We start from the raw sequence: 25,890 nt of genomic DNA on the forward strand, positions 1-25,890 counted from the left end.
CCGCGGCGCGAGGCGGAGGCGGAGCTCGAGCCGGGCCCGCCCCCCCCCGCGGAGGAGTGGGGGCGGGGCGGGGCTTCGGCGCTGGGAGGGGCTTAAGCGGCCGGGCGGGGCCTGCGGGCGGAGGGGTGACGCCGCCCCGTGCCGATTGGCTGCTCAGAGCGGGGAGGCGCTCTCGGCCGCCGCAGCGCCCCCCGATAGGCCGGCGGCAGCGCACGGAGGCGGGCCTCCGCGGGACGGCGCGCTCCGATTGGCTCCCCGCCTTGCCCGGTTGAGGCGCGGGCGTGCCGGGCGGCGCGATTGGCCGCGGGGGGCGGTTCCCGGCGGCAGCAGCGGCCTCCCGGGGGCTGGGGTCCGTCTCGGCGGCAGCAGCGGAAGTCTCGCGAGGGAGCGTAGCCGGGATTTGGCGGCTGGCTGCCTCCCTCCCTCCTCCCTGCTCCCTCCCTCCTCTCGCTGGCTGCGAGGAGCTGGTGTTTGTGTGGAAGGGGGAGGAGGAGGAGAAGGAAGGCAGGCGGGAGGCGCCCGAGCCCCGCCGGCGGCTGAGGGCAGCGGAGCCGAGCCCCCCTCGGCGGCCGCCGAGCGAGCGCTGTTTCCCCCCCCTCCCCCCCTTTCCCTTTGCCGTCCCCCCCCACCATGGCCTCGGGAGACACCCTGTACATCGCCACGGACGGCTCGGAGATGCCGGCCGAGATCGTGGAGCTGCACGAGATCGAGGTGGAGACCATCCCGGTGGAGACCATCGAGACCACCGTGGTGGGCGGCGAGGAGGACGAGGAGGAGGAGGAGGAGGACGAGTGCTGCGAGGACTGCGGCCCGCACCACCCGCCGCACCACTACCACCACCACCAGCCCATGATCGCCCTGCAGCCGCTCGTCTCCGACGGCGACCCGAGCGGGGCGGGCGGCGGCGCGGCGGGCGGCGGCGGGGGCCAGCTGCACCTCCACCACCACCACCAGGAGGTGATCCTGGTGCAGACCCGCGAGGAGGTGGTCGGCGGGGACGACTCGGACGGACTGCGCGCCGACGACGGCTTCGAGGACCAGATCCTCATCCCCGTGCCGGCCCCCGCCGGCGAGGACGAGTACATCGAGCAGACCCTGGTCACCGTGGCCGCCGCCGGCAGCAAGAGCGGCGGCGGCGGCTCCTCGTCGGCCGGCGGCGGGGGCCGCGTGAAGAAGGGCGGCAGCGGCAAGAAGAGCAGCAAGAAGAGTTACCTGAGCGGGGGAGGCGGCGGCGGGGCCGAGGGCGGCGGCGGCAGGAAATGGGAGCAGAAGCAGGTGCAGATCAAGACCCTGGAGGGGGAGTTCTCGGTCACCATGTGGGCCTCGGGTAAGTGCGCGCCGCCCGCCGCCCTCCCCGAGCCCCGAGGCCCGCCGGGGGCCGCCCGGCTCGCCGCGGCCGGTTTTGTTTTGAAGGGAGGCCATGTTTTGATGTGTGCGATGGGCGCCGCCATGTTCCTCGCCAGGGCAAGTATGGCGGCTCCCCCGAAAAGATGGCGGGGTCTGCGCTGCCGCTGCTCCTGCCCGGCTCCGCGGCGGGGGGAAGGAAAGATGGCGGCGGCCGCCAAGATGGCGGCGGCTGAGGGGGTGCGGGAGGGAGGGAGGGAGGAGGAGGGCGGGCGGCGGCAGCGCGCCGCTGGCTCCAGGACTAGGCCGCAATGGCGTAGTTTCTGCAGCAGGGGGAGGCGGGGTGTGCGGGCGGGCGCACGGTGCGGGGCGAGCCCAGCCGCGCCAAGCTTCAACCCCCCCGTCCCCGCCCCGCCGCCGCTTCTCCCCCTTCCCTCCTCCTCCCCGCGGCTCCCGTTCCCGGCCGCCGCTCCTCTCGCTCCGCTCGGGTGCCGATCGTGACCGTTAGGCGAGGGACGGGCCCCCGCGGCCCTCCCCGGTGCCGGCTGAGGGGAGCTGGGCCGGCCGGGGGGGAGCGGGGTGGCGGCGGGGAAGCGCCCGTGCTCGGCGCCTTCCGAAGGGGGCAGCCGGGAGCCCCCCGGCACGGCTGGGGGAGGCGGGCAGCGGGGTGTGCACGGCGCTCGGGTTTCCCGTGGCTGGCGCCGAGGCTTTAAAACAGGCGCGGGGGGGGTCCTAGCGGGGTGAGAGCGTGTGTTTTCGGGGTGAGAGTGCGTATTTTCGGGGAGAGAGCGTGCGTTTCCGAGTCGCTTTCTGTGGGAGTGTCTCCGCGAGGCAGGGAAGTCATGTGAAGATGCCCGGTATTATCTGCAGGGCTTGGAATAAACCTGGCACGCGCTTCCCATTTAAGCTGCCACGGTTTTCTGACCCTTCGCTTCAAAATATATAAAGGGAAGGAGGTTTTTTTTTTTTTGTCTTGTCAGTGGTACATTGTGGGTGTTTTTTTTTTTCCAAAAAAAATGTGTCACTGGAAGCTAAGGCTCTGTAGTCAAAGTTCTGTGCTAAAGTTACATAAGGGTGAAAAGCGGTCAAATAGTATCACTTCATGTACTACTTAAATTAGTATGAATAATAGTACCAATGTACTCTGTTTCTGCACATTGTAATTTTTGTGCGCTTTACAATTTGTAGGGAGTCTAACAGAGTATCACATACTGGTTAAACTTCTGATGTAGTTAAAAAATAAATGTTTGCACAATGTGATGCTTGTGAGTGACCAGTAGTTTTATTAGTAAAGGGAGTGCTGAAGGAAGAGTATATTGAACGACTGAATTCTTTTGTCTGAAAAGATGCAGAGAACAGCGATTCTGATTTTTATGTCTTTTAATATAGATGATTATTTAACAAGTTTGACAGAGTGTGTGACACCTCTGATATATACTTAGTTGGTTAGCTAATGAGCCTGATCAGAGTTCCCTGCTTTTGGGTGAACAGAGAACTCTCAGTTAAGAGTTTCCTGAACTGCAATTCGGTAGAATCTGGTTCTATGTGCTTCTGTGTATCAATGTATGTGACCTGAATTAAATTCACATGCTCTCTTTTCTTAAAACTGGCCATCCAAGAAAGACAAAAGAGAATAAAATATATAGTCTTCTGGTTTGTGGAAAGTACCTAAGGTAGCTGAAAGCAAGTGAATGTATGGCTCGTGAGCTGGCAGGATATAGGGCCTCACTTGTACTCGGATTCAGAGAGCCTGATAGGATGCTTCCGTAGAGCTGTGTGCTGATTATTGCTTGACTGAAACGAAGCCTGTGTATAATCAATGCGTTTGATTCTATTCCAGCTTACACAACTTTTACATCAGGATAGCCCTATTGATTTCCGTGGTTTTCTTCTTTGTGATCATGACCGTGCAAGCTCGGCCAGAACGATCTCCACTTGTAATGCACTGGAGATTGAATTGCATTGGTACATTCAGTTCAGTTATATCCGTGCTGCAGAAAGATGCAGAATACCTATGCTGACTTGAATTCAAGAGGCAAAAAAAAAAAAAAAAAAAAACACAAACTCCCCAAAAGCAAAATCACAAAATACTTATATAAAGAAAAAAAAATTCAAGTTTGACTTTCTTTACGTGCACGCATGTGCATCAGCCCCCCTCCCCCCATACTGTGCACCCTCCCACCCTGAGCTTGAAACAGCCTTTGGTTTAACCTCTTCAGTTAAGAGTGAAGTTTACTGAGCTTGTCGGGTAGGCTTTTATACCTCTTACAGAGCTTACTGAATGTTTTAAAAGTGGTCTGGAGTGGTTTGTGGTCACTTAACTTTTGGTTCTTCATTATGTGTTTTCTGAAACTTGGGGGGGAGGGGGGATGAATGCCAGAAAAAATCCAAAAGAAGCAGAAATAGAAGAAAAAGATCCCAGAATAAACTACCTGCTTGCAAAAGGATAGTTGTACTAAAGTTTCCCTGCAGAATCAGGCACACTTTATTTTGAACAAAGACAGTTGTTTTGCCTCAGTTTTTTGACTTAATTAAAGACTTGCTTGCACACTGATCTAATTGACTGTTTGAAATATTTAACAAAAAGTTTATCGAAAGATGACCAGTAAACAAGACCGTGCATCAAGATAAAACAATGAGCCCTATATTGCTGTTCTTGGGTATTTGAACTGGGAACAAGGGCGCTTTGCTCACTGCAGTGTGCAAAGACAATGTGGATTAATTACTCGTTACTGTTTTCTAGTGCTGCTACATTAGCTGTACCAAATGTAGCCAGTCATAAGTCTTTGTCCGTAAGCATTAAACATACGTCGTAACACCTCTTGAAAGGTGCAGGAATAGCGTATGAAATATCTGCTGACGTGATTAGAGTGGACTGCTCGATCCTGGTCTTGTTAACGTGGTTACTTTGGAGTTGCTCTACTGTTGTTGGCAACGGCTTGGACTTACCATAACTTCTCTTATCACCTGGGTATCTGTGGTGATACCAAACTTGTGACCCATGATTACTTTAATTAAAGTGATTAGTTTGGGAAAGGCTTTGTTCTAGTTCATGTTAGTTTTCCAGATCTTCAGAATGGAATCATTTGTCTGTCTTCATGTGTGGAAAGTAGGCACCAAACAGAAGCATCGACTCCATGATAGTGCCCAGTAACAGGGGGAGGAAAGGGTTGTTAGAAATTGCACAGATTGCATTTGGAAGGTGGTGCTGAAATTCTGGCTCTGCCAAATGCTGGAATTTTAAACATGTTGGGGTTGATTTGTGGAGAAAAATGTACTAGTGTAACCACATCTGCTTCTAGATAATGTTGTCAAGCTTCTGAATCTGAAATAGGTTGTGCTAGATGGTCTGCAAGCTTTAGAGCTGAAGTAGCACAACCAACCTCAGCATCGCCCGTAGATGTTTAAGCTGCTGAAGTATCCTGTTCCTAGATGGGAAGGACAAAGATGCATATGTGTATGGTTTGAAAATGGTTCATGATGATCCAGAAAGCCTGTGCAGTGGGCCCATATTTGGAAATGCAGGGATGTCATGTTGGGTTTCTAGAAGGTTCTTCAAAACTTCTTTGAGAGAGAAAAAGAAACCTTTAACTTCTTAAAGTAGAAGGGTTTTCATTTGACTTTATCAGATTACTGGGGTGAGAAAAAGAATCATCAGCTATCTGAGCAGTCATCTTTAGTAGTATAAAAGACAGAAGAGTCATTTAGTTCAGTCTTGGGCCTGTATCAAGGATAGCCAAAATTCTTTTCAATGATGAATAAGTAATGGGCTTCTTATATGAAAAAAATCATAATGGAGGCAGAAAGTGTTTGTCTGGCTCCTTTAAAATGTTAAGATAAAAATCCATTTCTGATTCTGACTGACAGCAGTATAGGCTGTTGGTATCCATAGGCGTTGAGTCTGCCCTAACAGTTTTGCCAGTGAACCTTAGAGGACAAATACATACCGTAGATATTTCCCTGCATCCGTTTTAAACATCTTTTCAGCTTTGAAAGTGAAATACGTGAATGTGATTCATCACTTAAACTGTATGGATGAAGCTGCCTCCTAGCCCGTTGTCAAATGAGGATCTTCTGGCTTACTGCTAGACCTTTCCCTGAGAGGTGCTGATGATTCAGGTCAGAGTGCTTCAGCGCAGTGTCTCACCAGCGTTACAGTCAGATGATGACTATTGATATATGCAGTGTTTTTGTCAGTTCATGTCTCCTTCAGCGGTGTGAAATATGAGATGGGTGACGTGGGGAAAGAAGAACCTGTTCTCCATCTGCGTGCAAGGCACTGCAGAGGGAAAGTAACTGAGTAGCCAGTTCGGTTAAGAAATGACATACTGTGCAAAATGGAATTTAACTTTCAGAAGCGTCTGCTAAATTACTGTATTATTTAATGAGCTAATTACGGTTCTTTGCTTCCAAACGTGACCAATGAAGTATTTTGCCTGAGGAGATTGTGATGTGGTAGCAATAACCAAGCTGTTACCACAGTGCCTTGGTGCTGCGCAGTCGCTGAATACATCCTTTATCGTGTAATTGCGTTTCAGCCGTTCCTAAAACAAATGTGTTTAACTGTGTGATCATGAAAAGAAAATCTGAGCTTAAATGTTGTTCATCCTTTCAGTCAGTAAGTAGAGTGGCTGTTAACTTGGTACCTCGGGGAGAAAGCTCTAGGGTTAGGTCTCATCGCTTTACTAGCAAGCGTACCTTCTGAATTCCCATTTGCACCCTGTATGTACCACAGGGGAAATGTGATTGAATAACAATGTGTTCTCCCTGCCATATAGTGAAGGAGGAGGATAGCTCAGAAAACTAGGGATCTCGAGATGAAGTTCCAAGGTTAAAACCAGAGTAACTGAGGCAAAAATACTGATAGGACTTCTTGGGTTGAAAGAGTTGGGGAGTTTGAGAGCTGTCATCTGGAGCTAGCTGCTATTCTGGAAATGCATGAAATAACGAGGTTCTGAGGTGGATGGATTTTCTGTGCAAGAGATGGAGAAAATTTGGTGGTAAGAGCAGAAGATAGTCAATGAAAGTGTTGGGATACAGATTCCACCATGCTTTGTCATTGATCTGTTGCACATAATCTACAGTTACTGGTTTTATCCTGGTAGACTGGCTTCCTTGAATTGGTATTTGAGCTTGGTAACCTTAAAACTTCTGGTCATTTCACCAATCCAAGTATGTTTTAAGTGATTGTCACAAGATCTGGCTGGCTAAAATGCTGGACTTCCACTGGTCTGTGTATAAAAAATATTCCTTTGATATACTTTGAATGCAAAAATGTCCAGTTCAAAATACGTGTTGCCTGTATATAGGGTGTGAGTGAAATGCAGGTGGAAGGACACGAACATGAAGATTTATTTGGGTATGTCCTAGACAGATGCATAGAACAACCCAGTTCAGGGTGTCTGTCTTCTGTAGCTGGGCATAGGAAGATGTTGGGTGTGGAGAATATCTGTTATATCTATAAGAAACCAATATTTTATAATCTTAAAAGATGTGTGAATGTTGGATGTAGCTATTAGAGTGACTGATATTGCACATTTTTACAGAAATCAAAGATCAAGTAGTTAACTAATTGACATACCTTCGGTTGTGCAGAGTATTTCAGAAGGTGGGACTGAAATGTTCCAAGTTCCTTACGGAAAGCTGCAACGGATCTATAGGAACAAGGCTAAATACGCTTAAGCAGAATGCTTAAAACCACTCTAAATTGGTTTTAAGGGGCGAAACAAAGCAGGTCAGATAGCATATAGTTAATTTTCGTTTTGCTGACTGGCTCAATGGCTCTGTCAGTATTTAGCTTGCCCTGTGCCGCCTTTGGACTGCACTTGTCCAGAGGTGTCACTAGGACTTGAGGGCTGTGTAGGTGCGTTTTGCTTTGCTTTGGATGCAGTATGTATGAATTTCTGATGCTTTTTGAGAGGAAAAGGGAGAAGTAATTTGGATGTAGCTTGCACCAGAACTTGCTTGAAGGCAGAAGTCATCAAGCAGACAACTTGACCTGTTTGCAATGAGAGTGATGGTTAACTTGTCGGCGCGAGTGAAAGTTTGCTTGGACTTTAACCTCTAAACCTTGAGCTGCCTAGTCCGGGTTGGTAGGGCATCGCGGGTTTAAACCTGCGATAAGGTTCTGCCTAGAAGACGTTGGTAAAGATCTTCCAGCACGTGGGTTTGTTTGTTTATTCCAATGCGCTGATGGTATCGTAGGATGGCCTGTAACTAAGGTGTTGTGATGCTAAGGAGCTGCTCAAGTCTGCTGCTGCTTTCCATAACTGAGTTAGATCTGGTTCATACCCTAAGTTATCTTGAAGGCCCTTAGCCTGAGGTAAATGTTTTGTACGCTGTTGTTTTAGGCTGTTTTTTTTTTTAAGTTTTTAAAACTGCAGGTATGTGCTGCTCCAGAGATGCATGTTAGGTGTTGTTTTTGTATGGGAAGACTGGAGTGCTTTTTATTTTCACATAACTGTCAAGAATGTGTTAAGTGATACTTTTGCTAATTTTCTTCTTTATCAAGGTAATAATAAGATCTGATTTTTCATGTTTTACTCCAACAGCCTAGCTAAAACACTGCTGTGGAATTGATTTCTGTTGATGGGCTTTTGGGAAGGAAGGGCACTGAAGGCTGGCTGACTTTCAGTCTGACTCTCAAAATATCAAGAAGGCATAGTTGAGTTGTGGGCCTTCACGCTAGGGAAGGACAGAAAATCTTAAGGAATGCATACAAAACTTCCCAGTTGACTCATGCATCCGAGCTGAGGCAGGAAATGAAAACTCATTTCTGTTATACATGTCATCAGACAGTCAAACTGGAAGCTCTGGGAACTTCTGGGGAGCTGCTGAAATGGCCAAATTGAAGGCAGCTGATCTCATTCTGGTCTGCAGCACGGAGGAGGCTTTGCGTTTAGCTTTCCGGTGTTCTGTTCTTCTGAGCTTCTTGGTGCCTTTTCTGCCTGTGTGGGCATTATGAAATACCTCTTCTCAACCTTCTGACAGTTTGGAAGAACAAAGTGTTGCTGAATTAGAGGTTTATTGAATTGACTTTGTAACTCCTGCAGGTGCAATAAAATGTACCCTGTAGTACTTGCTTAAGGTAAATTCAGTTGCTTTCTGTGAAGCATTGATAAAGACTGAAAAGTAATGCAATGAATGGAAAGCTAGATTAAAGTGAAGGAAAGTGTCCAAATCGTCCATGTTACAGTTTAATACTGCAGATATTATTAGCTTATTAACACTGCTGCCTTTGCAGTGTTGAAGTCTGTTTTCCTCTTTGGCCATGGAATGTATACACGAACTGCCATTTGATCTGGTAGATCAGATTAAACCCAAACTAGCAGTAACATTTCTAGAAATAGCTCAGTGGCAAAGAGTAAAAGCAGGCATTACAAATTGAATAGAAACTTGTCCTTAGTATATTTCTTTTATTTGCTTATGTCTTGTCTTCTCTTCCCTAACCTGAGCTACTGGATAACGAATATTTTTACCTGTGTTTGTGTTTAGGGGGGGGAAAAATGAAAAGAGATGTACTGCCTCATTTTTTTCTTTGCCCTGTTTTCCTATAGATATATATTTTCAAAATGGGGAAATACTGTTTTTGTCCTAATACTGTTATTTTATCAAAAAAAAGCTATTTTACAAATACTTGGACTTTGCAAGTCTTTTTGTATAGAGTGATTTGCAGGATCTTGCCATACACAGGGTAGGAGAAGTAGCGCAGTGACAAGTTTATTAGCAGTTAAGAGTTAGAGCTGTATATACATCTGCTGTTCTAGGTGTATTTTGGGAAGATGGTTTATCAGGTGAGGGTGGAAAACAGGATTGGTGCTCTCTCTTTCCCTCAGCTGGTGTGAGTTGGGCAGTGAGGAACTAGGTGGTGGATGTTGCCATTCTCTCCTCTCTGCATCTCTCTGGTTTCTGTTCTAAAATAGCAAAAGGAGAGAGAAAAAACATTGTGATGCGTTCTGTGCCGGAATGTGAGTTGACAGTAACAGCAGGTCTTCAACCTCATTTCCCCGCCGTCCTTAAGCAGAGATCCACAGGAGGAGCTGTAGAGCAGCTGAAGTAGCAGTCTCTAACCGGCTTGCAGATCAAAGGTCTGAGCGATCCCTATCTGCTGTTTACACAGTGGAGTGGGAAATCGCTTAGGCTGCCCGGTGCCACAGAAGAGGAAGCCCCCCTGGGGAGGGAGACACGCTGTTTAGCTTTTTGCTTTCTTTCAGATCTGTGGGCAAGTGTTGAAAAACTTCAATTTTATGGGCAGGTGCTGAAGCCCATTAGCAGTTATTTTTAAAGTTTCTTGTCCCTCTGTGACATTTCTGTTGAGGGTCAAGGGACTCTGAAGACTCCGAAGCTAAAGACCAGTAGTCATAATTTCTTAAGGTAAGTATCTGTCACTTCTCAGATAGGTTTATTTGGTTACTGACTGCCGTTGAGATCCAAAGTGGCTATAGTGGAGGTTAATGTTAAAGAGGTTAAAGCAATTAAATGTTTATGCATTGTTTCAGGAAAAGTGTGTTATCTTTAAAATGCAGCCGTCATTCTCGTAGGATGGTTCTACTTATTTCCTTACTTGTCTGTGTTTAAGTAGATATGCAACTTAGGCTTTTATTCCCACCTACTGTGTTCTTTCTGTGTTGTTCATGCTGTAACTGTACGGATGTCTTTTTGTTTTTAACAGTTAGTGTAGAAATCTGGGAATGCATTTTGTTTTTAAGTGTACAGCAGTAGTGAACTTACATTGAGATGAGCCTGATAATTTGCATTCTGTTTTGATCCTTAGTATATACTGAATTCGGTATTTTGTGTATTTCAGATGATAAGAAAGATATTGACCATGAAACGGTGGTGGAAGAGCAGATCATTGGAGAGAATTCTCCTCCAGATTACTCAGAGTACATGACAGGAAAGAAACTTCCTCCTGGTGGAATACCCGGCATTGACCTCTCAGACCCCAAACAGCTGGCTGAATTTGCTAGGTAAGTAGGAAGAAAGGCTCTTCAAACTAAAAAGGCTTTCTTTCCACTGGTTTAATTAAGAAACTGTTGGGCAAAATAAGTGGTAAATGTAATATGGCTTGTTGTTCCTTTTAATCATCTTCTAAAACAAGGAACGTAATTCTGAATGGAGTAGTGAATAATGTATTAAAATAATTGGGTCCTGTATTCAGCAGGTGACTTCTGATCTTCAGTTCTCATTAGGTAAGGTGGGGCCTAAAGACATTGATATTCTGCATCTTTGATGTGAGAGAGTGCATCTTTCAGTGTCTCTGGTAACAAAGGATCAAATAAATGAAGTCTTGCATTCAGATCGTTCAGTACAAGAAAGCTAGACTAATATAGTTGGTAAAGCCACTTCTGTTTTTCACTTGCTTCTCACTTCTTAAGCTCTCGGTCTTAAACACAAAAGCCCTGCTGAGCTGCTGGGTGTGGTACCGAGTGCTCGGGGCAGGCTGTGGCCACCAGAGGGCAACCTTGAGGTCACGAGAGAAAAGTCCAGTTTGGCACTTGACAGCTGTGACATTTGTGCAGTGCACTTGCAATTACAGAAGGCTTACTGCTTCACTCAGTGCATGGGCAACGGTAATGCTGGTGTCTCCAAAAATTTAAGCTCAATGGTTTGCTTTCTGAAGCTGCTGTAATCATTTTTTCCAGTGCTGAAAGCAAAGAGTATGTATGAAGCTATGCTTATTTTCATGTTGGTACCAGCTGGGTGTTCTGCAGAGTGCTAGTGCAAAACTTTGTCACTTAGAGCGGGTGGATGTTCAGATGTTGTTGCTCTTGCCTTCTGGGGCTGCTACAGCAGGGAGAAATATGGTGAAAATATCTTTTTTTTTTTTTTTTTTTTTCCCCCAATTACTTGCTAGGTGGCAAGGACTATTGACCCAAGTTCTGATCTGGCTTCTTGGTTGGGTAGATCTTGGTGCTCAGTGAGCTGTGTCTGCACTTGTCTCACCTCTTTGATCTTGCTGCTTTTTAGAAGCTGCTTCTATTAGTCTTTGCTGTGATTCTACCAGAGGACTGCTGGTACAGGCTCTTCCCGCTGTTGTTTGCAGTAAAGCCATTAAGCTGAATATTGAAAGCTTCAAGAAAGAGGCAGGGAGCAAGCACTGTAAAACTATCTGATCTGGAAATGTATTTAAAAAAAAGTCATGAACAACTGAAAAAGGGATTTCCTGAAGTGGTGGGTGGTTTACCTATTGATACTGTTGTTTACTAGTAAAATGATCAAAATGAATGTGTTTTCCTCTGAGAATTGCTGAAAGGCTAATACACAATTTTCTGTGAAAGCAAATGTTTAAGTGATATTCCGAATGTACATAGTGTTCGAATTCTAAAATGTTACTTAAACGTTTCTGCTAATCATGTGCCTAGAATGGTTCTTTCAGTTATTTAAAATATTCTGAAACCTTTTGTTCTGGTAAGCACTGAGGTACTAAATACCTATCTTTTATCATCTTCTGTTATGAAGTTGAACTAGTTTCTTACAGGGTTTCCTTCATGCACATACTGAATGTTATTCTCCAGATCAGTTTGCGTACTTGAAAAGGTTGCCAGGATTTGGACTTCTTGAATTTACCAGGCTGCTTCTGTGAGATATTTCTGCATGCTTCTTAATATTGTAAAAAGTATTGCATCTTTAGGTTTTAGTTAGTTTTCTGTTGAGAGAATAGTAGCACCTGGCAGTAATGTAAAACTGCAACTTTCTTGTCCAGGGCGGAATGTTCTAGGAAGTTACAGAGGTAGAACTTGTAGTGGATGATGGAAAGATTGAGTTTTATGTGTATTGTCTCATTTTTCTGTTAATATATCTCTCTATAGCAGATAAAATTTGATCTGCTTTAGGCATAAGGTGAACAAACATTGATACTGGGCACGTGTCACCTTCAGCAATATACCCAGGTTGCCCGAAGCCTACAAAAATTGTTCTGATAGCTTAACCGCAGGTGTACGAAAACCTTAGGCATCTTCTGTTTTAGGAAAGCTTTTTTGATTTCTTGGTCAGAATCAATGATTGTCAAACCTTTACTCTTGCCTTAAGAAAGAACATTGAAAAAGAAAACAGCGTTAGTTGTATGTTAGATCTGAAATGATTGCGTATAGCTGAGACTGGTGCATGTGGGTGTATCAGAATACTGCTTGCTATGGTCTTTATCCTCTTGCAGAGAAAGAAATATGCTGAAGGGACTTCTTTTAGCTAATAAGGTGATTTCAGGCTCTGATATCCTCAGATCTCTTCTTGTATTGCTCGGTTGTCTTGTTGATCTACATATTGTATATCACTGGAAGCCTTCTTGCATGGCAAACTGAAAGAAAAAAATTGGTTTACTTGCACGAGAATTGGGTTTGGAGGTATAGGGTTTAGGAATAGGGTTGTATTTGTATTTCTAAAATGATGTGTTATTTAGTGTTAAGTTCTCTGAAAGTTCCAAGCGTTGCTTGAAGGATTACAAGATTCAGACTTCAGACTTCTGAAATTCTCAGCTGTATTCTGAAAGCTTTGACCAGCATGTTAAGTTTTAAGAGTTACTGAGTTTCAAATTCCAAAGTTTCATGTGCTCTCAGTAGTATTGCCTTTTATTTTGTTTATGGGGAAAAAGTCTGTGCATAGTCCACATATAAGGAAGCATAAACAGGCTAGGAAAATTTAATACTAAGTTAATTTTGTGCAGTTGAAAACAAGCTATTTTGGGATGCTTTCCCATTTTCATTAAATTAGTTGGAAGAAACGTGCTATACATTTGTAAATCAGCTACTCAAAACCAGGCTAGATTCACTCTTCATACCCATGCAGCTTATATTGATTGAGGGTAAATTTACTGAGACAGTTGCATTAATTTATGGGAACAGAGTTCTGAGGTTAACTTTAAATGGGCAAAGCTTGGGTAATTTAACTTGGGTAACATAAGAGCTTTGTGGCCTCCTAATTAAAATGCACGTTTATGTTGGAATTTAACTTTAGTAGTAACCGATTTCAGGCAGGGGTCTGGAGTGCTGAGTCTGTTCATTGAGGGGTAAAGTGGGGTGGTCTCGATGATGCTTGAAGTCTTCTGTAGTGTTGCAGCCTTACAAAAAGCATTTTAGAAGCTGCAGAAACTCAGCACATGAAATGGGCACCACTGCTGCTCAGCAGCTAGGTGGCACCAGTGGAACGAGCGCTTATGTCATCGGAATACCGTTGGATTTTGCTGCCTTTTTGGTGCATTTGTCATTGAGTCACGTAGCAGGAATCTGGGCCCTTTAACTGGAACCTCTGTAGTGATTCCTGGAAAGGTTTGTCTACATTCTGAAACTATTGAAAACGTTGCAAATAAACAAGCTGCGTCAGAACATTAAGATCTGTTTAGTAATTCACAGATGAATGATTATAAATTAATAGCTGTTGGGCAACTTCCTTTTACAAGTTATTGCATTCTATTGTAAGACTCATGCATTTTCTCTAGTACACTTTCAAATGCAATAAAAAAGTAAAAAATGGATTTGTGTATTTCTCTAAGGCAGTCAGATCAGAATGTAAAACATTAGTTGTCAATGATCTGCAAAGAAAGAAGTAAAACCTCAAAAATTACCTCATTATTCTTTCTGTGTCCCAGTCAAAAGGTATTGGAAGTCCATTAAGGTGAAATAAAATGTTTCATCCAAGTCTAAACTGATTACAAGTTACTCTGTAGTTAGATGTGAAGCAGTCATGACTGCTTGGTACTAAAAGCTTGGAGAAGTAGCAGATGTGTTTCCAGTTGGTGCATATGGTAAACGTCTTTAAAATTCCCCCAAACAAATCCCTCTGAAAACTCCTGTCTACTCTCTTGATATATGACTGAACTGGCTAGAGACAGCAGGGTACAAATATGAGTAGACTACAAAGAAATAAAAGGGGAAGCTGGGAGATTGGCACAGTAATGGTTCCTAGAGGTAAAAACTATCCACTCTGTGGCTTTATCTTCTGCTCCTCTTGGTACCTTTCCTGGAAGAGAGCCATTGGAAGAAGTGCCCCTCCTGTTAAGACCGCTTTCCAAAATGGATAGAAAGCAAAGAAGAGGAAACTGCATTAGAGTTTGAAACCGGACACCCTTCTTAAACATGACAAAGCATGCTGGTCACCTAGCTTTATGGTTTAGGCCTCTTTATAAGGTATATGCTTTTGTACTGCTCTTGTTCTTGTTCCAGAGAAACTTAAAGGGCAGTAAACTGATAATTGCTTTACCCCAGGCGTCACTCTGGGGGAAGGGAAATCTCTTTCTCTGTCACACACTGCTAAGGTCACTCTCTGTGTTTACATACATGATGTTCTGCAAACTAGAACAAAACCAGTAACTATTTTTGCTGGAACCTTGGAATGAAAGGGAACGGTTTAATTTTACAACAGTTCTGGGCCTAGCTGTGTCTGAAACTTACTTGGAGGCTAACTGTGGGCTCTTTGGTTGTAGGTAGATTCCTAGGACACCTTGTGGCACTCCCTTTGTGTCTATTTATCCAAAAGCCAGTCTAGCCAGTTTCAGGAGCTCTTTAGCACAAACGGACCACTTGTGTTACTTCTGCCTCAGTAGGGCAGTATAGGGGTGTGACGGAGTGAGGGAACAGACCAGAAGTGGTACTGACACCACTCGTAGAGAATAACTTCCTCCTTTTCTAACCGTTCGTAGGGATGCGGTCATCTGTAGAGGTGAATTATCACTGCTGATCATCAGAGACCTCCAGGAAGTGCAAAAGAAGTTGCCTGAGAGAGAGTAATACTGTTTAGGCTTTATAGAGAGTGAGAAGAAATGATGTGACAACACAGGTTTAACAGAGAAAAAAAGGAGATACTGGAACAGGGGACAGAAATCTACTGTTAGTTGTTTTTGACTTATGCTTTAGTACTGCTTCTGTGGCTAACTTGTTAAAAACTGGATCCATCTCCAACACAATTGTTTGTGGAGATTGACAGAGCTTTGGTGTGGGGGCTCAAATCTGTGAAGGCACAGCTCCTGCAGGTCAGCAGGGCAGGTGAAAGGAGAGAAGTATCTGTAACTGTCACTGCAATATTAGAAAGTAACTTTGTTTTGAGGAATGGTTAATACCTGTGATTTCAGTCCAGCAATGTGGTGCTTTAAATACAAGTTAACAGGCTTAGCCTTTAACTGCACTGTCCTGGGTCCAAAAGGTTACACTTCAGTTTTTCTCACTGGCCTGCAGTTACTGCTAGAGGTGGCCCAGAGAAGCTTGCTAGAGGTGGCCCAGAGAAGCTTGCTGCAGAAATGGCAATTCTGGAATTGCCCATGGAAATGGGCTTTCTGCAAAGGCAGCTGTTTTGGAATTTCCACCCAGATATTACTGTGTGCGTACATAGTCACTTTAAATGGTTGTATCTGCTAGAGTTCTGGTTTTGGTCAGTGTTTCAGGCTAAGAAAACTTGGACTGAGCTGGTAGGGGTGTTCTGCTGGGTGGGAGCCAAATGTCTAACCCACCAGCAAGTGCTATCTGCAACAGCGTAATTAAGATCAGCAGCCCAGGTTCTAGTCTGGTCTCCTTTTGCAGAAAGCTAATTTTAAAGTAAAACCAAAATCTTTCTTTAATACATTTGAACTTTTAAGTCTTTACATTCTTCTTTGAGTGATTGTCCACGTGGATGCCACTGCTTTGTGAGCAGTATGACACCTTGGACAGAAAATGACCTGCTGTAGCTGTGCTTGTGGTGTACATGCGCTCGTGCCTTTGATTCAGGTGTACAAAGGGCCCAGCAGCTTCTTGTTGCCTGTGCACTGAGATGCAGCCTGGGCAGTGTTTGCCTCTTACTCTTGATATGTGTGCTGCTGATTTTTGAATAGCTTGGCTGCCCATGCAACTCTGTGATATACACAATATTGTTCCCAGTTTTAGGCTTAAGTTGCCCACTTCCCATGTTTCCAGGAGAAAAATGGTTTAAATTGTATCCCTTTATTGGCAGAATTTTGGTGTCATTTTGTAGTCAATAGGGACTAAATGTTTATGTAGTCGAGTGTGCTACTAGGCTGACTCTCCTTACTTCAGAAAAGAAACAGAACTTGACAATTAGAAAGTCAGCTTGTTCCAGAATGGATGCTTACAATGTTAAGTGCCTGTTCAGACAGTAAGCTGAAAAATGTAAGGTGTATGGTGAAGCCAGTCTGACCATCCAGTTCAACTGACATTTGTTCCTCAGGCTTCTTGACTATACCAGTCTAGAAGCTTCCTGACCACACAGGCTAGGGTATTTTCCCTCTCATTATACTTCAACAGTCTGCTGTGTATGACGCTGTTGTAGCATTTCTTGCTCGAAGTTGGATTCAATACCAGAGGCAAGATATAAGAATTAGGAATAGGATTTAACTCGGTGATCAGTGCTATCTTGTGCCAAACCCTGCCTACTAAAGCTGTTAGCATCTCTTATTACTGATTCCATTTTTATCTAGTCTCTACTTCTACAAATGGTCAGTTATGACCTCAGAACAGTGGTGTTTTTACTGATTCTGATGATATCGTGGACGTTGATTTTGGGCTTAGGGGCATTTTGTTTTAGGGTCAGGGAAATGAGTCAGCGTTTACCAAGTTGATAGCATTAGAAGCGAGGCAGGGATTCATGGAACTGGATTTGTCTGCTAAGGGTGTCTCTAATGGCATTAAAACACGGCACTGTGTTCTCTCATGTCATGTATTATCAAAGCACTGTTCCTTTGTCCACGTTGGCATTACAGACACACATTTCTATGCTTTCTCTTTCTGTAAAAAATATGGAGATGCAATAAGGAGAATCCTATGCAAAGGGTAGTTGTGTTCTGTGGAGCTACTGTAAAAAAAAAAAAAAAGCCTGTGTTTTGCCCTATAGTCTCAGAATCAGGAAAGTTAAGGTAATAAAAGTGGACTGCACAAACAAAAATAGTTTGTGTCCAAGATTGAGATTCTTAGGCGTGCTGTTGGTGATGGTGTGAGAGGAGCTTTGTCAACAGAAATACCACACGCCTGTTTTTAAGGGGTTGTTAGATATGATACTCTCCAGTTCCCATATTTTTGTCATGTATATATTAATAACCCTTGCAGGAGGCTGCAGTGTTCTTCAGTAAGCACTGTACATATTCAGTGTAGCCTGGAGATGCTAGGCAAGCAGGAGATTGTTGAAAGTCCACTCAGAGAAAGGAATAAATGCAGCCACTCAATCCCTAGTTTTTACATTGTCTCCGTGAAGTGGCTAACTGTCGAGTTCTTTAGCCCATACATGATCACTTGAACTGTGCTATGTCTGCAACACGGAGAGGAGTTGGATTGTTTCTGAAGGATAAGTGATAGCCCACAGAGCCATAGGAGGCTTCTCCATCCTGTACTTATGTCTCTGTTGGCGATTCTAAGGAGATTTTCCTGGATCCAGTCTTCAGGAATTCTCAAGGAGGTTTTTCACTGCTCTGGCCTTAATTCAGCCTCAGAAGGCCTTCCTTTCCTGTCCCCTCTCATCTGTCCACATGAATGAGGCAAGTGAATCTGCAGATTCCAGTCCTACTTACAGGAATATGACAGCATCAAAGAATCCTGGAGCCTACCTGCAAAGAAACAAATGGTCAAAATGGAGAATTTTTAGCTTATTTTCCCTACAGCTCTTAGGGATTGTTTTGAACGTTTAGAAGTTGCATTTTAGCCAGATCAAGTGTTAAAAATGCATGTAAAAAATACATGTATTTGCTACTTGGAAACCCTAAACCCCATTCTTCCCTGTCTGTTTTCAGGGACTGTCCTAATGGGGATTAAAACACTCTGGGATAGCAACAGATTCCTCTGCTGCTTAATGTTCAGAGTAGCAATTCTGCTCATTGCGATTCTTTTGTTAAACAGAGATGAGTGCCTTGAATTTAACTAGCAAAAACACCAGAAAACCTTTTGTATAACTTGAGGTAGCTACATGCCATATCTGTTGTACAGAGCTATCTTGTACTGTGTTACCAGGACAAGGAGTTGAGGAACTTGACTAAATGGTGTAGCTCCCCTTCTATGGCAGGGTTTTGGAATGGGTTAAAATCTCATACCTTATCTAAGTGAATATCCAGCTGTGTGAGGTGCATTTATGACTTATTTACACTTACCTGCTTATATTGGAATCTGCTACGCTAGTCATGCCATTTCTTTTCAATTTTTTGAGGACCTTGCACTACAGGTTTGGGATACAAAGACAGGTAAAGGGGCAGTGTACAATTTCCCAGGTTACTGCCTACACATTTATCTCTTTTTGGACATTCAGACAGATTGCTGTTAGAGCAAGACTGTTGTAATGTTGTTGTCCACAGGGAGTCTTATGACTACTTGAAACACCTAATTTCTATGCAAGCATTAACTTGCTAGGCTCTATCAGTGGAGGTTAATGGCACAGATAGGTTAGTGGATATCTTTGTTAGTGGCTAAAATTAAGTAGATGATTGCTTGTCAGTTGCCAAGAGTGGAATCCATGTGTACAATAGCTTGAAGTAAGAGTAATTACAATTTCTGTGATTATAACAGATGTCTGCGTTGTCAGTGTAGATTCTACAACTTGCCTGCCTTCTCTGCTTCTGTAGAGTTTTGTTCTGAAGTTTTGTGTGTTGAAACTACTAAAGAATGATTGATGCTCCTCTGTCCTTCGTGTCTGGGTTCAAGAACAGAGAAGTGTAGAAAAATAGGCCACTTGGCTACAGGCACAAAAAAAACCATTATTTTCAAACAAATCCTAATTATGCTTAGTGTAAGTCAGGAAAAAACTTATTTCCAAATACTCAGAGAACTAGGAATGTAGCATTAAACGTCTTATTCGGTGTTTTTGAGGTCCTTCTAGAAAAGTTGGACTTTCCAAATACCAAAAAATGCTGTTACTATTATTTCAAGAGTTCTAAAAGTATTAAAAAGAATATTACTGATGCACATAATACTATTGAATAAATATGTGTATTACGTAGGCAGTTGAGGGAGAAGAGCTGTCTACCCATGTTTTTCTACTAATGTTTTTCTTTCTTCTTTTTAAGAATGAAACCAAGAAAAATTAAAGAAGATGATGCTCCACGAACGATAGCTTGTCCTCACAAAGTAAGTGAAGTGCTCAGCTTCTGACGTGATAGCGATTTGTAGGTCAGAATTCTGTACTGATGTTCTCTTGAGAATAAGCAAAATGTCTTGCTGTAAATAGATTATGCTTGATTAACTGTATTTAAGTTATCGCTCTTTAGAGGCTTCCATGAAAACCTTTCACTGAATATTATTCCCATTCCTTGTCTTAAGGTTAGTGCATCCCTAATCTTCTGGTAACCATGATGCACAGTCCCTAACATGCTGGTTTTACTGTTGTGATTTCCTGCCACCCAAGAATACATACTTGAAAGAATGTTCTGAAAGCTGTTCAAAGTACGTTCCTAAGATCTATATATTGTCTTCTTGGAAGCTATGACAGATTTGGGAGTCTAGATCAGGAATCAGCAATCTATGGAGCAGATGCCAAACTTAGCGTTATTGGAAGACTTTGAATTGCATTCCACAGAGCTGGCGGGTGCATCATTTTGAAAGAGAGAGGGACATCTTGGAGATATGATTCTCATCTACTGGTAGTGGGGAAGCCACTGTCTTGAATAAATGTTGCCAGTCACTTAAATTGGTAGCATCTAGCTTTAATGCATTACCCAGCTTCTGTAGATCTTCTGTTAGCCAACTTAATTTGTAATGAAAAAAGACAAATACTACCTTGCTGACTTCTGGTCTAGATGGTGTGAGCATAAGCAAGTAGTGAGGGCAGATAGCTAATAGTGCCTATTGGAGAGCATGGATAAAAGGCTTCTTTCTGAAAGCGGTAGCATAAGATATTCTCACTTAATGGATTCCTCTTTGTGCTTATATTGATTTCCAATTCACATTCTACATAATCATGTTTTTACTGTAGTATAATGTGTGGTGATACAAGAACACTTATTCTTTACAGTGCTGAAGAGTGCTGCCTTTGTTTTTGATGTATTTTTTCATAGCCTCAACTTCATTTAAACAGGAAAAAAAAAAACCACAATTCTTCCATCTTCTGTCCTTTCTAATGTTTCTGGGCTACGTGTATTTATGACTTCAGTTTAAGAAAGGAAAATATTGCAGAAGGTATAACTGTTCCTCTCAGAGGCAAGCAGGGACTTGGAAATAAATGCACACAAGTCCATGGTGTGTTTATTTTGGTGCAGCATTTCTTAAATTAGTCAAAGAAATTCTAGTACCTGAAGAGAGAACTCCTTGGAAGTGTTAGTTTTCCCTTTTAAGAAATAAGGCACGTTGAAATGTGAATATTAGTTTTGAAGAAATAACTTCCAAAAAGGAAGCCTGTAGAATTGAATATTAGCAGTTGTTTGTTCTTTAGGTTCTGTTATTGAACTTCATGCCTCCTAACCCTGAAATGTTGTTAGACTAAGTTTTAGGTAAGCTTAAACAGCATCACTTGGAGTACAAATAGAATTTACAAATGTTAATAGGATTTCATGAGGAATTGTGTGCTGTGAGAAGTACATTTTTAAAACCTAAGATAGATGTCTATTGATCACTGCTAAGACGTGAAGAAAGGCATAGAAATATTGAATGAAGAGAGCCACAAGTTGCTGCTGACTTAAATTTACCCTGGAATCAAAAGTAGTCCTGTGTCAATGCAGTGCATACCACAGATTAAGACCTCTGACACTGTACCTGAGTTCAAGTGAGTATGACTAGGTTGAGCTGGCAGTAACTCAGAGATCCATCTGCCTTATTCAGTTGCCCAGCATCACTTTGTGGGTTTAAACTAGAATTGGTGGTTGTCTCTTTCTGTGCCAAGGTGGGTAGTGATCAGTCTGCTGCTGCAAGTGTGGGCTGGGTAGTTCCTGTAAGCGATAATGTTCTGGAAGCCCTCGTACTCCATTTCCTCTCGGGAATGAGAAGGACAGAGAAGGAAAAGGATGGAATGTTGGAAGATAGAGCAGGGAAGATACAAATTGGTGCTAGAGGATGCTCTAATGTACCACAGCGTATAATCTATCAGATTGGAGTACTGTAGTACTCAGAGTGTAGCCTATTGAAGATTATACCATAAGCAGCTATGAACTATCATTCAGTCGTTTTCTTTCTGAAAGTGCTTTTGTTGGCGAATTCACTTGCTTCTAGCAGAGCTGCATCTTCTCCATGAGACTGTCCTATTATTCATTTGACTGCACATGGTTTGTAATACTAAGAGAAAAGAGGGGTTTTATTTTGTTTTACTCAGCTTTTCACACTGTTAGTTTTCATGGTATTACTTTTATTCATTTATTTTGAAATAAATGTAAGGGGTCTGCTTTTCAGGGCCAACTTTTCAGAAAGTATTCAGGATATGAAAGCATTTTAAATGCTTGTACTGTAGCAGATAAAACTTAACAGAACTAGCTTATCTACTAATTGAGTTTCATTGTTCTTTAAGGGCTGCACAAAGATGTTCAGGGACAACTCTGCCATGAGGAAGCATCTGCACACTCATGGCCCTCGAGTACACGTATGTGCAGAATGCGGCAAGGCCTTTGTGGAGAGCTCGAAACTAAAGCGACATCAACTAGTTCATACTGGAGAGAAACCCTTTCAGGTATTGTTAACTTGCAAACCACAATTTATTTGTTAGAATTTGTGTAGGCTATATAACCTCGCTTCTGCATCTCTTTGGGGATATTCTTTTTATTTTTTAAAATCAGATGAAGCACTGAATGATCATCTTTAAAGTTGGAAGTCACCTTAAGTTAATTAGGCTGTCATTTACCTAATTCTATGGGCTTTGAATAGAAATAAGCAAATTGTATGTGAGAGATACCTTCTAAAACATAATGTAAAGTTACTCACTTGAAAAATGAAGCTTGAAGTTACTCCTGAAAGAAGAAAAAGTCTGTCTTCTCCTTACCACATTCAGACAACTGACCCTCAGGGCTGTTTGCTCGTTTGACCCATGATACTAATTTTCAGTAGTGGGTATTAATCAGTTTTGAGGAAAATGATGGTAGTTACTGAATCTCTTTCCATTCGTATCAGGTCACATGAGCTTCTGCCACCAGAGGTCTCCAGCCTACTTCATATATTTCTTGTTCACATAAGTATTCTTCACATGTATTCATAGCTTTGAGCATACTGTGTTCATCAATACTCACGTACTTTTTTGCAGATTTTTTTGAAAACCAAATTATTTCAGAAATTGCAGTTCTTAGGCATTCGGTTAGCTGTGTATGATTGAGCTGCTTTGTGTTTCCTGATTAGTATTTGCTGACATGCTGCTATTTGTATTCTGAGCCCATCTTGGAAGTAAAGCTAGTAAAATGAGCAAATCTTCACAAATTATTACTGACAGGGAGAAATCTGATGTGGGACAGTTGCTGTTTACTAGTACAGCATAGCAAAATACTGTTTCAGGTGCAGGGAGTGGTGGTTTTTATTTTGTTTTTGTGAAAGCATTTGCTTGCAAGCTAGAATTTATTTTCGTCTTTTAAATCTGCTATGCTACTGTGGTAAAACAACCTGAAGTATTGTTTAAATGCAATTTAAAAGGAATGCCCACAGCTGCACTTCTAATAATCTTCAGCACCTGGCTTTGTGCTTCTGCAGTGTAGAATATTGTTCAAATCTGCAATTGAAATGGGTGGTACTTTTATTAGCTAATAGAATGTGTCTTTTCCTTTCAACAGTGTACGTTTGAAGGATGTGGAAAGCGTTTTTCACTGGACTTCAATTTACGCACACATGTGCGAATTCATACTGGCGACAGGCCCTATGTTTGCCCATTCGATGGCTGCAATAAGAAGTTTGCGCAATCAACTAACCTGAAATCTCACATCTTAACACATGCTAAGGCCAAAAACAACCAGTGAAAGTTGGAGGAAAAGTTGTTGAACTCAAGCATCTTACAGGAAATATGAATTGGAAATAAATACGCCTCCCCTTTGTATATTGTTTCTAGGAAAGAATTTTAAAAAAAGAACCCTACAAACCTAAAGGACATGTTTTGATAAGTAGTAAATAAAAAGCAAAAAACAAACAGAAAAACTTTAAGGTGACATTGCTAAGATGCTCTACCTTGCTCTGTAATGCCGTTTCAAGAACACGGTGTTTTGTAAAGTGACCCTGACCGGAGGGGTCAGTTCACGAACTTGCGTCAAAAGAGACAATTCTTTATACAACAGTGCTAAAATTGGACTTCTTTTCACATTCTTATAAATATGAAGCTCACCTGTTGCTTACAATTTTTTTAATTTTGTATTTTCCAAGTGTGCATATTGTACACTTTTTGGGGATATGCGTAGTAATGCTATGTGTGATTTTCCTGGAGGTTGATAACTTGCTTGCGGTAGATTTTCTTTAAAAGAATGGGCAGTTACATGCATACTTCAAAAGTATTTTCCTGTAAAGAAAAAAGTTATATAGGTTTTGTTTGCTATCTTAATTTTGGTTGTATTCTTTGATGTTAACACATTTTGTATAATTGTATCGTATAGCTGTAATGAAATCATGTAGTATCAAATATTAGATGTGATTTAATAGTGTTAATCAATTTAAACCCATTTTAGTCACTTTTTTTGGAGAAATACTGCCAGATGCTGATGTTCAGTGTAATTTCTTTGCCTGTTCAGTTACGGAAAGTGGTGCTCAGTTGTAGAATGTATTGTACAGGCACTGACCTTTTATTAACACCTGATAATATGTACATCCCATGTAATAGAAAGGGCAACAATAAAACAGTGGTCCTAAAGAAAGAATATGGCAGAAAATGATCTGTAAGCACAGTCTATTTTCTTTTGTTGTCCAGAGCAATCCTAGTTCCTCTTGACCTCCCAGAAACTGGAAGCTAAATAAACTCAAGTTTCCTTTACTTTGCATTTAATTATAGTGATTTGTGATGAAATCACATAATACCACATCAGGTGGTATGCCTAAACAGAGCTGATGAATATAATGCTGTTTTCAAGTGACATAGACTTCCATTAACTGGAACAATGGATTTGGAGACTTGGCAGTGAAGTGAGGAGATTTCAGTTTGCCTGGACAGTAAGCAGGTGAAACAATACAGTGAATAGCTAGATGGGCACCTTTGCTTAGTAAAGGTAAGGAATCTTGGAGGTTTAAATGCAACAGCAATAGGAAGTAGGGGAACCAGTAGGGTTTGGTCATACCAGAAAAAAGAAAATTGTCTTTTTTTTTTTTTGGCTAACTGAATATAATAATGAAAGTTCTTGGAACATCCTTGGACACCTTTTATTTCAAAACAGGAACTCATAGTTCTCAAAGAACTTGATGGATTTTTGGATGGTCTAACTAAAAGTGGGTACTACTCGTTTGTTAAGTGTTCAAATAAGAAATTTGCAGATGCTACAGTAAAATGTGACAGACTAATAAACATAAGAATATGCACAAAAATGCATAAGTTATTTTTTAGAGGGAAGTGGTGAATATTTTACAGTAAAAACTGTTGTTAATCTTTTTCTGAATTCTGTTCTTAAGAGGTTCTTCAAACTTTCCTTGGCCAATACAGTGAAATGTACTTTTGAGTCCTGGTTTGGTGGTAGTGGGGGGGGTGGAAAATGTGGATAATATAAAACTACATGGAAAAGCAAGAGAATTGACAGCTGTATCTAAGTTAATTTGAACATTGCAGCTCCAATCTAAGGTTATTAGGAGTAGAAAGAAAGATGGGTTATTTAATTTTAAGGTATGCCCTAGAAATTTGGCAGTGTTATTTATAAGCAGTTATTGAACAGAACAATATACTGAAATTTGTATAGTTACAGTTAAGTTAAATTCTGTATTCAGTTAAATTAGTGTCTATCCTCTTTGGAAGGAAATAAAATCAGTTCAGTCTAGATCTAATTGACTTTTTTTTTAATGGTATATGGGATGTTAGTCTTGCACAGAGCTCTACTTTCCTGTGTCATGAAGTGGTACCAATTTTATTGAGTTGCAAAGTAAAGAGATTCCTTGATGGTATCACATTTTATCCTTGAACATGCATTTGCAATGAAGTTACTTATGTTTAATCTTCATCTGAAGACTAACTGGGAACTGAAACTTGCATTGTCCCTAGTTATATTGCATCTGTGTTAAGGAGTGATCTCCGAAATAATTTCATCTAGGCCTCAAACTGGTAAGCATTCAAGACACCCCCAAGTCTAAGGAGCAGCACTTACTAGCATGAAAGATCTTGCTTTGTTAATTAGCAAATTCCATACTGGGGTTGAATAAATATTTGTGATGAGCAGCTTCTGTCAGTTATTTATGGTTTTCAGATATAATTGGCACATCTTTTTCTTAAAACTTCATGCTTAGTTGATTGCAGAGCTCTCCTTAGTCATTTTTGGTGAAGAAAACAAGCTTTGACAATAGCAACAGAGTTGACTCTGAAACTACAGTTGCCAGCCTACTATCTGCATGTTCCTGCATTAGACCGTGAATTTGTGAGCAAGCTCAGGTAAGGCATAGAGAGTCTTGAGGGCTGGGGGAAATGCAGCCTATAGTTTTAAAATGGTAAAAGATTTTAGAAAAGATTCATCATGCCTGTTAAAATGCTTCTGTGACTTTACATTTCACGTTACCCTATCTGTTTATC

The 25,890-nt window shown here is 42.2% G+C and overlaps 1 protein-coding gene across 1 annotated transcript; it reads left to right on the forward strand.

The window, feature by feature from the left end:
- The first annotated feature begins 303 nt into the window (after window positions 1-303).
- Window positions 304-25,147, forward strand: YY1 (YY1 transcription factor). Its single transcript, XM_083840134.1, has 5 exons — window positions 304-1,327; window positions 10,151-10,313; window positions 19,310-19,370; window positions 21,736-21,894; window positions 22,979-25,147. The coding sequence occupies exons 1-5, from the start codon at window positions 631-633 to the stop codon at window positions 23,159-23,161; spliced, it is 1,263 nt and encodes a 420-aa protein (XP_083696260.1). The 5' UTR covers window positions 304-630; the 3' UTR covers window positions 23,162-25,147.
- The last annotated feature ends 743 nt before the right edge of the window (window positions 25,148-25,890 follow it).

Source organism: Anser anser (assembly GCF_964211835.1).
Source record: "Anser anser genome assembly, chromosome: 5".
Lineage (NCBI taxonomy): Eukaryota > Metazoa > Chordata > Aves > Anseriformes > Anatidae > Anser > Anser anser.

Coding starts and splice junctions, on each gene's coding strand:
- YY1 (XM_083840134.1), top strand. CDS start 631: ATGGCCTCGGGAGACACCCTGTACATCGCCACGGACGGCTCGGAGATG. Junction 1,328..10,150: donor GGTCACCATGTGGGCCTCGG/GTAAGTGCGCGC, acceptor TGTGTATTTCAG/ATGATAAGAAAGATATTGAC. Junction 21,895..22,978: donor CTGGAGAGAAACCCTTTCAG/GTATTGTTAACT, acceptor TCCTTTCAACAG/TGTACGTTTGAAGGATGTGG.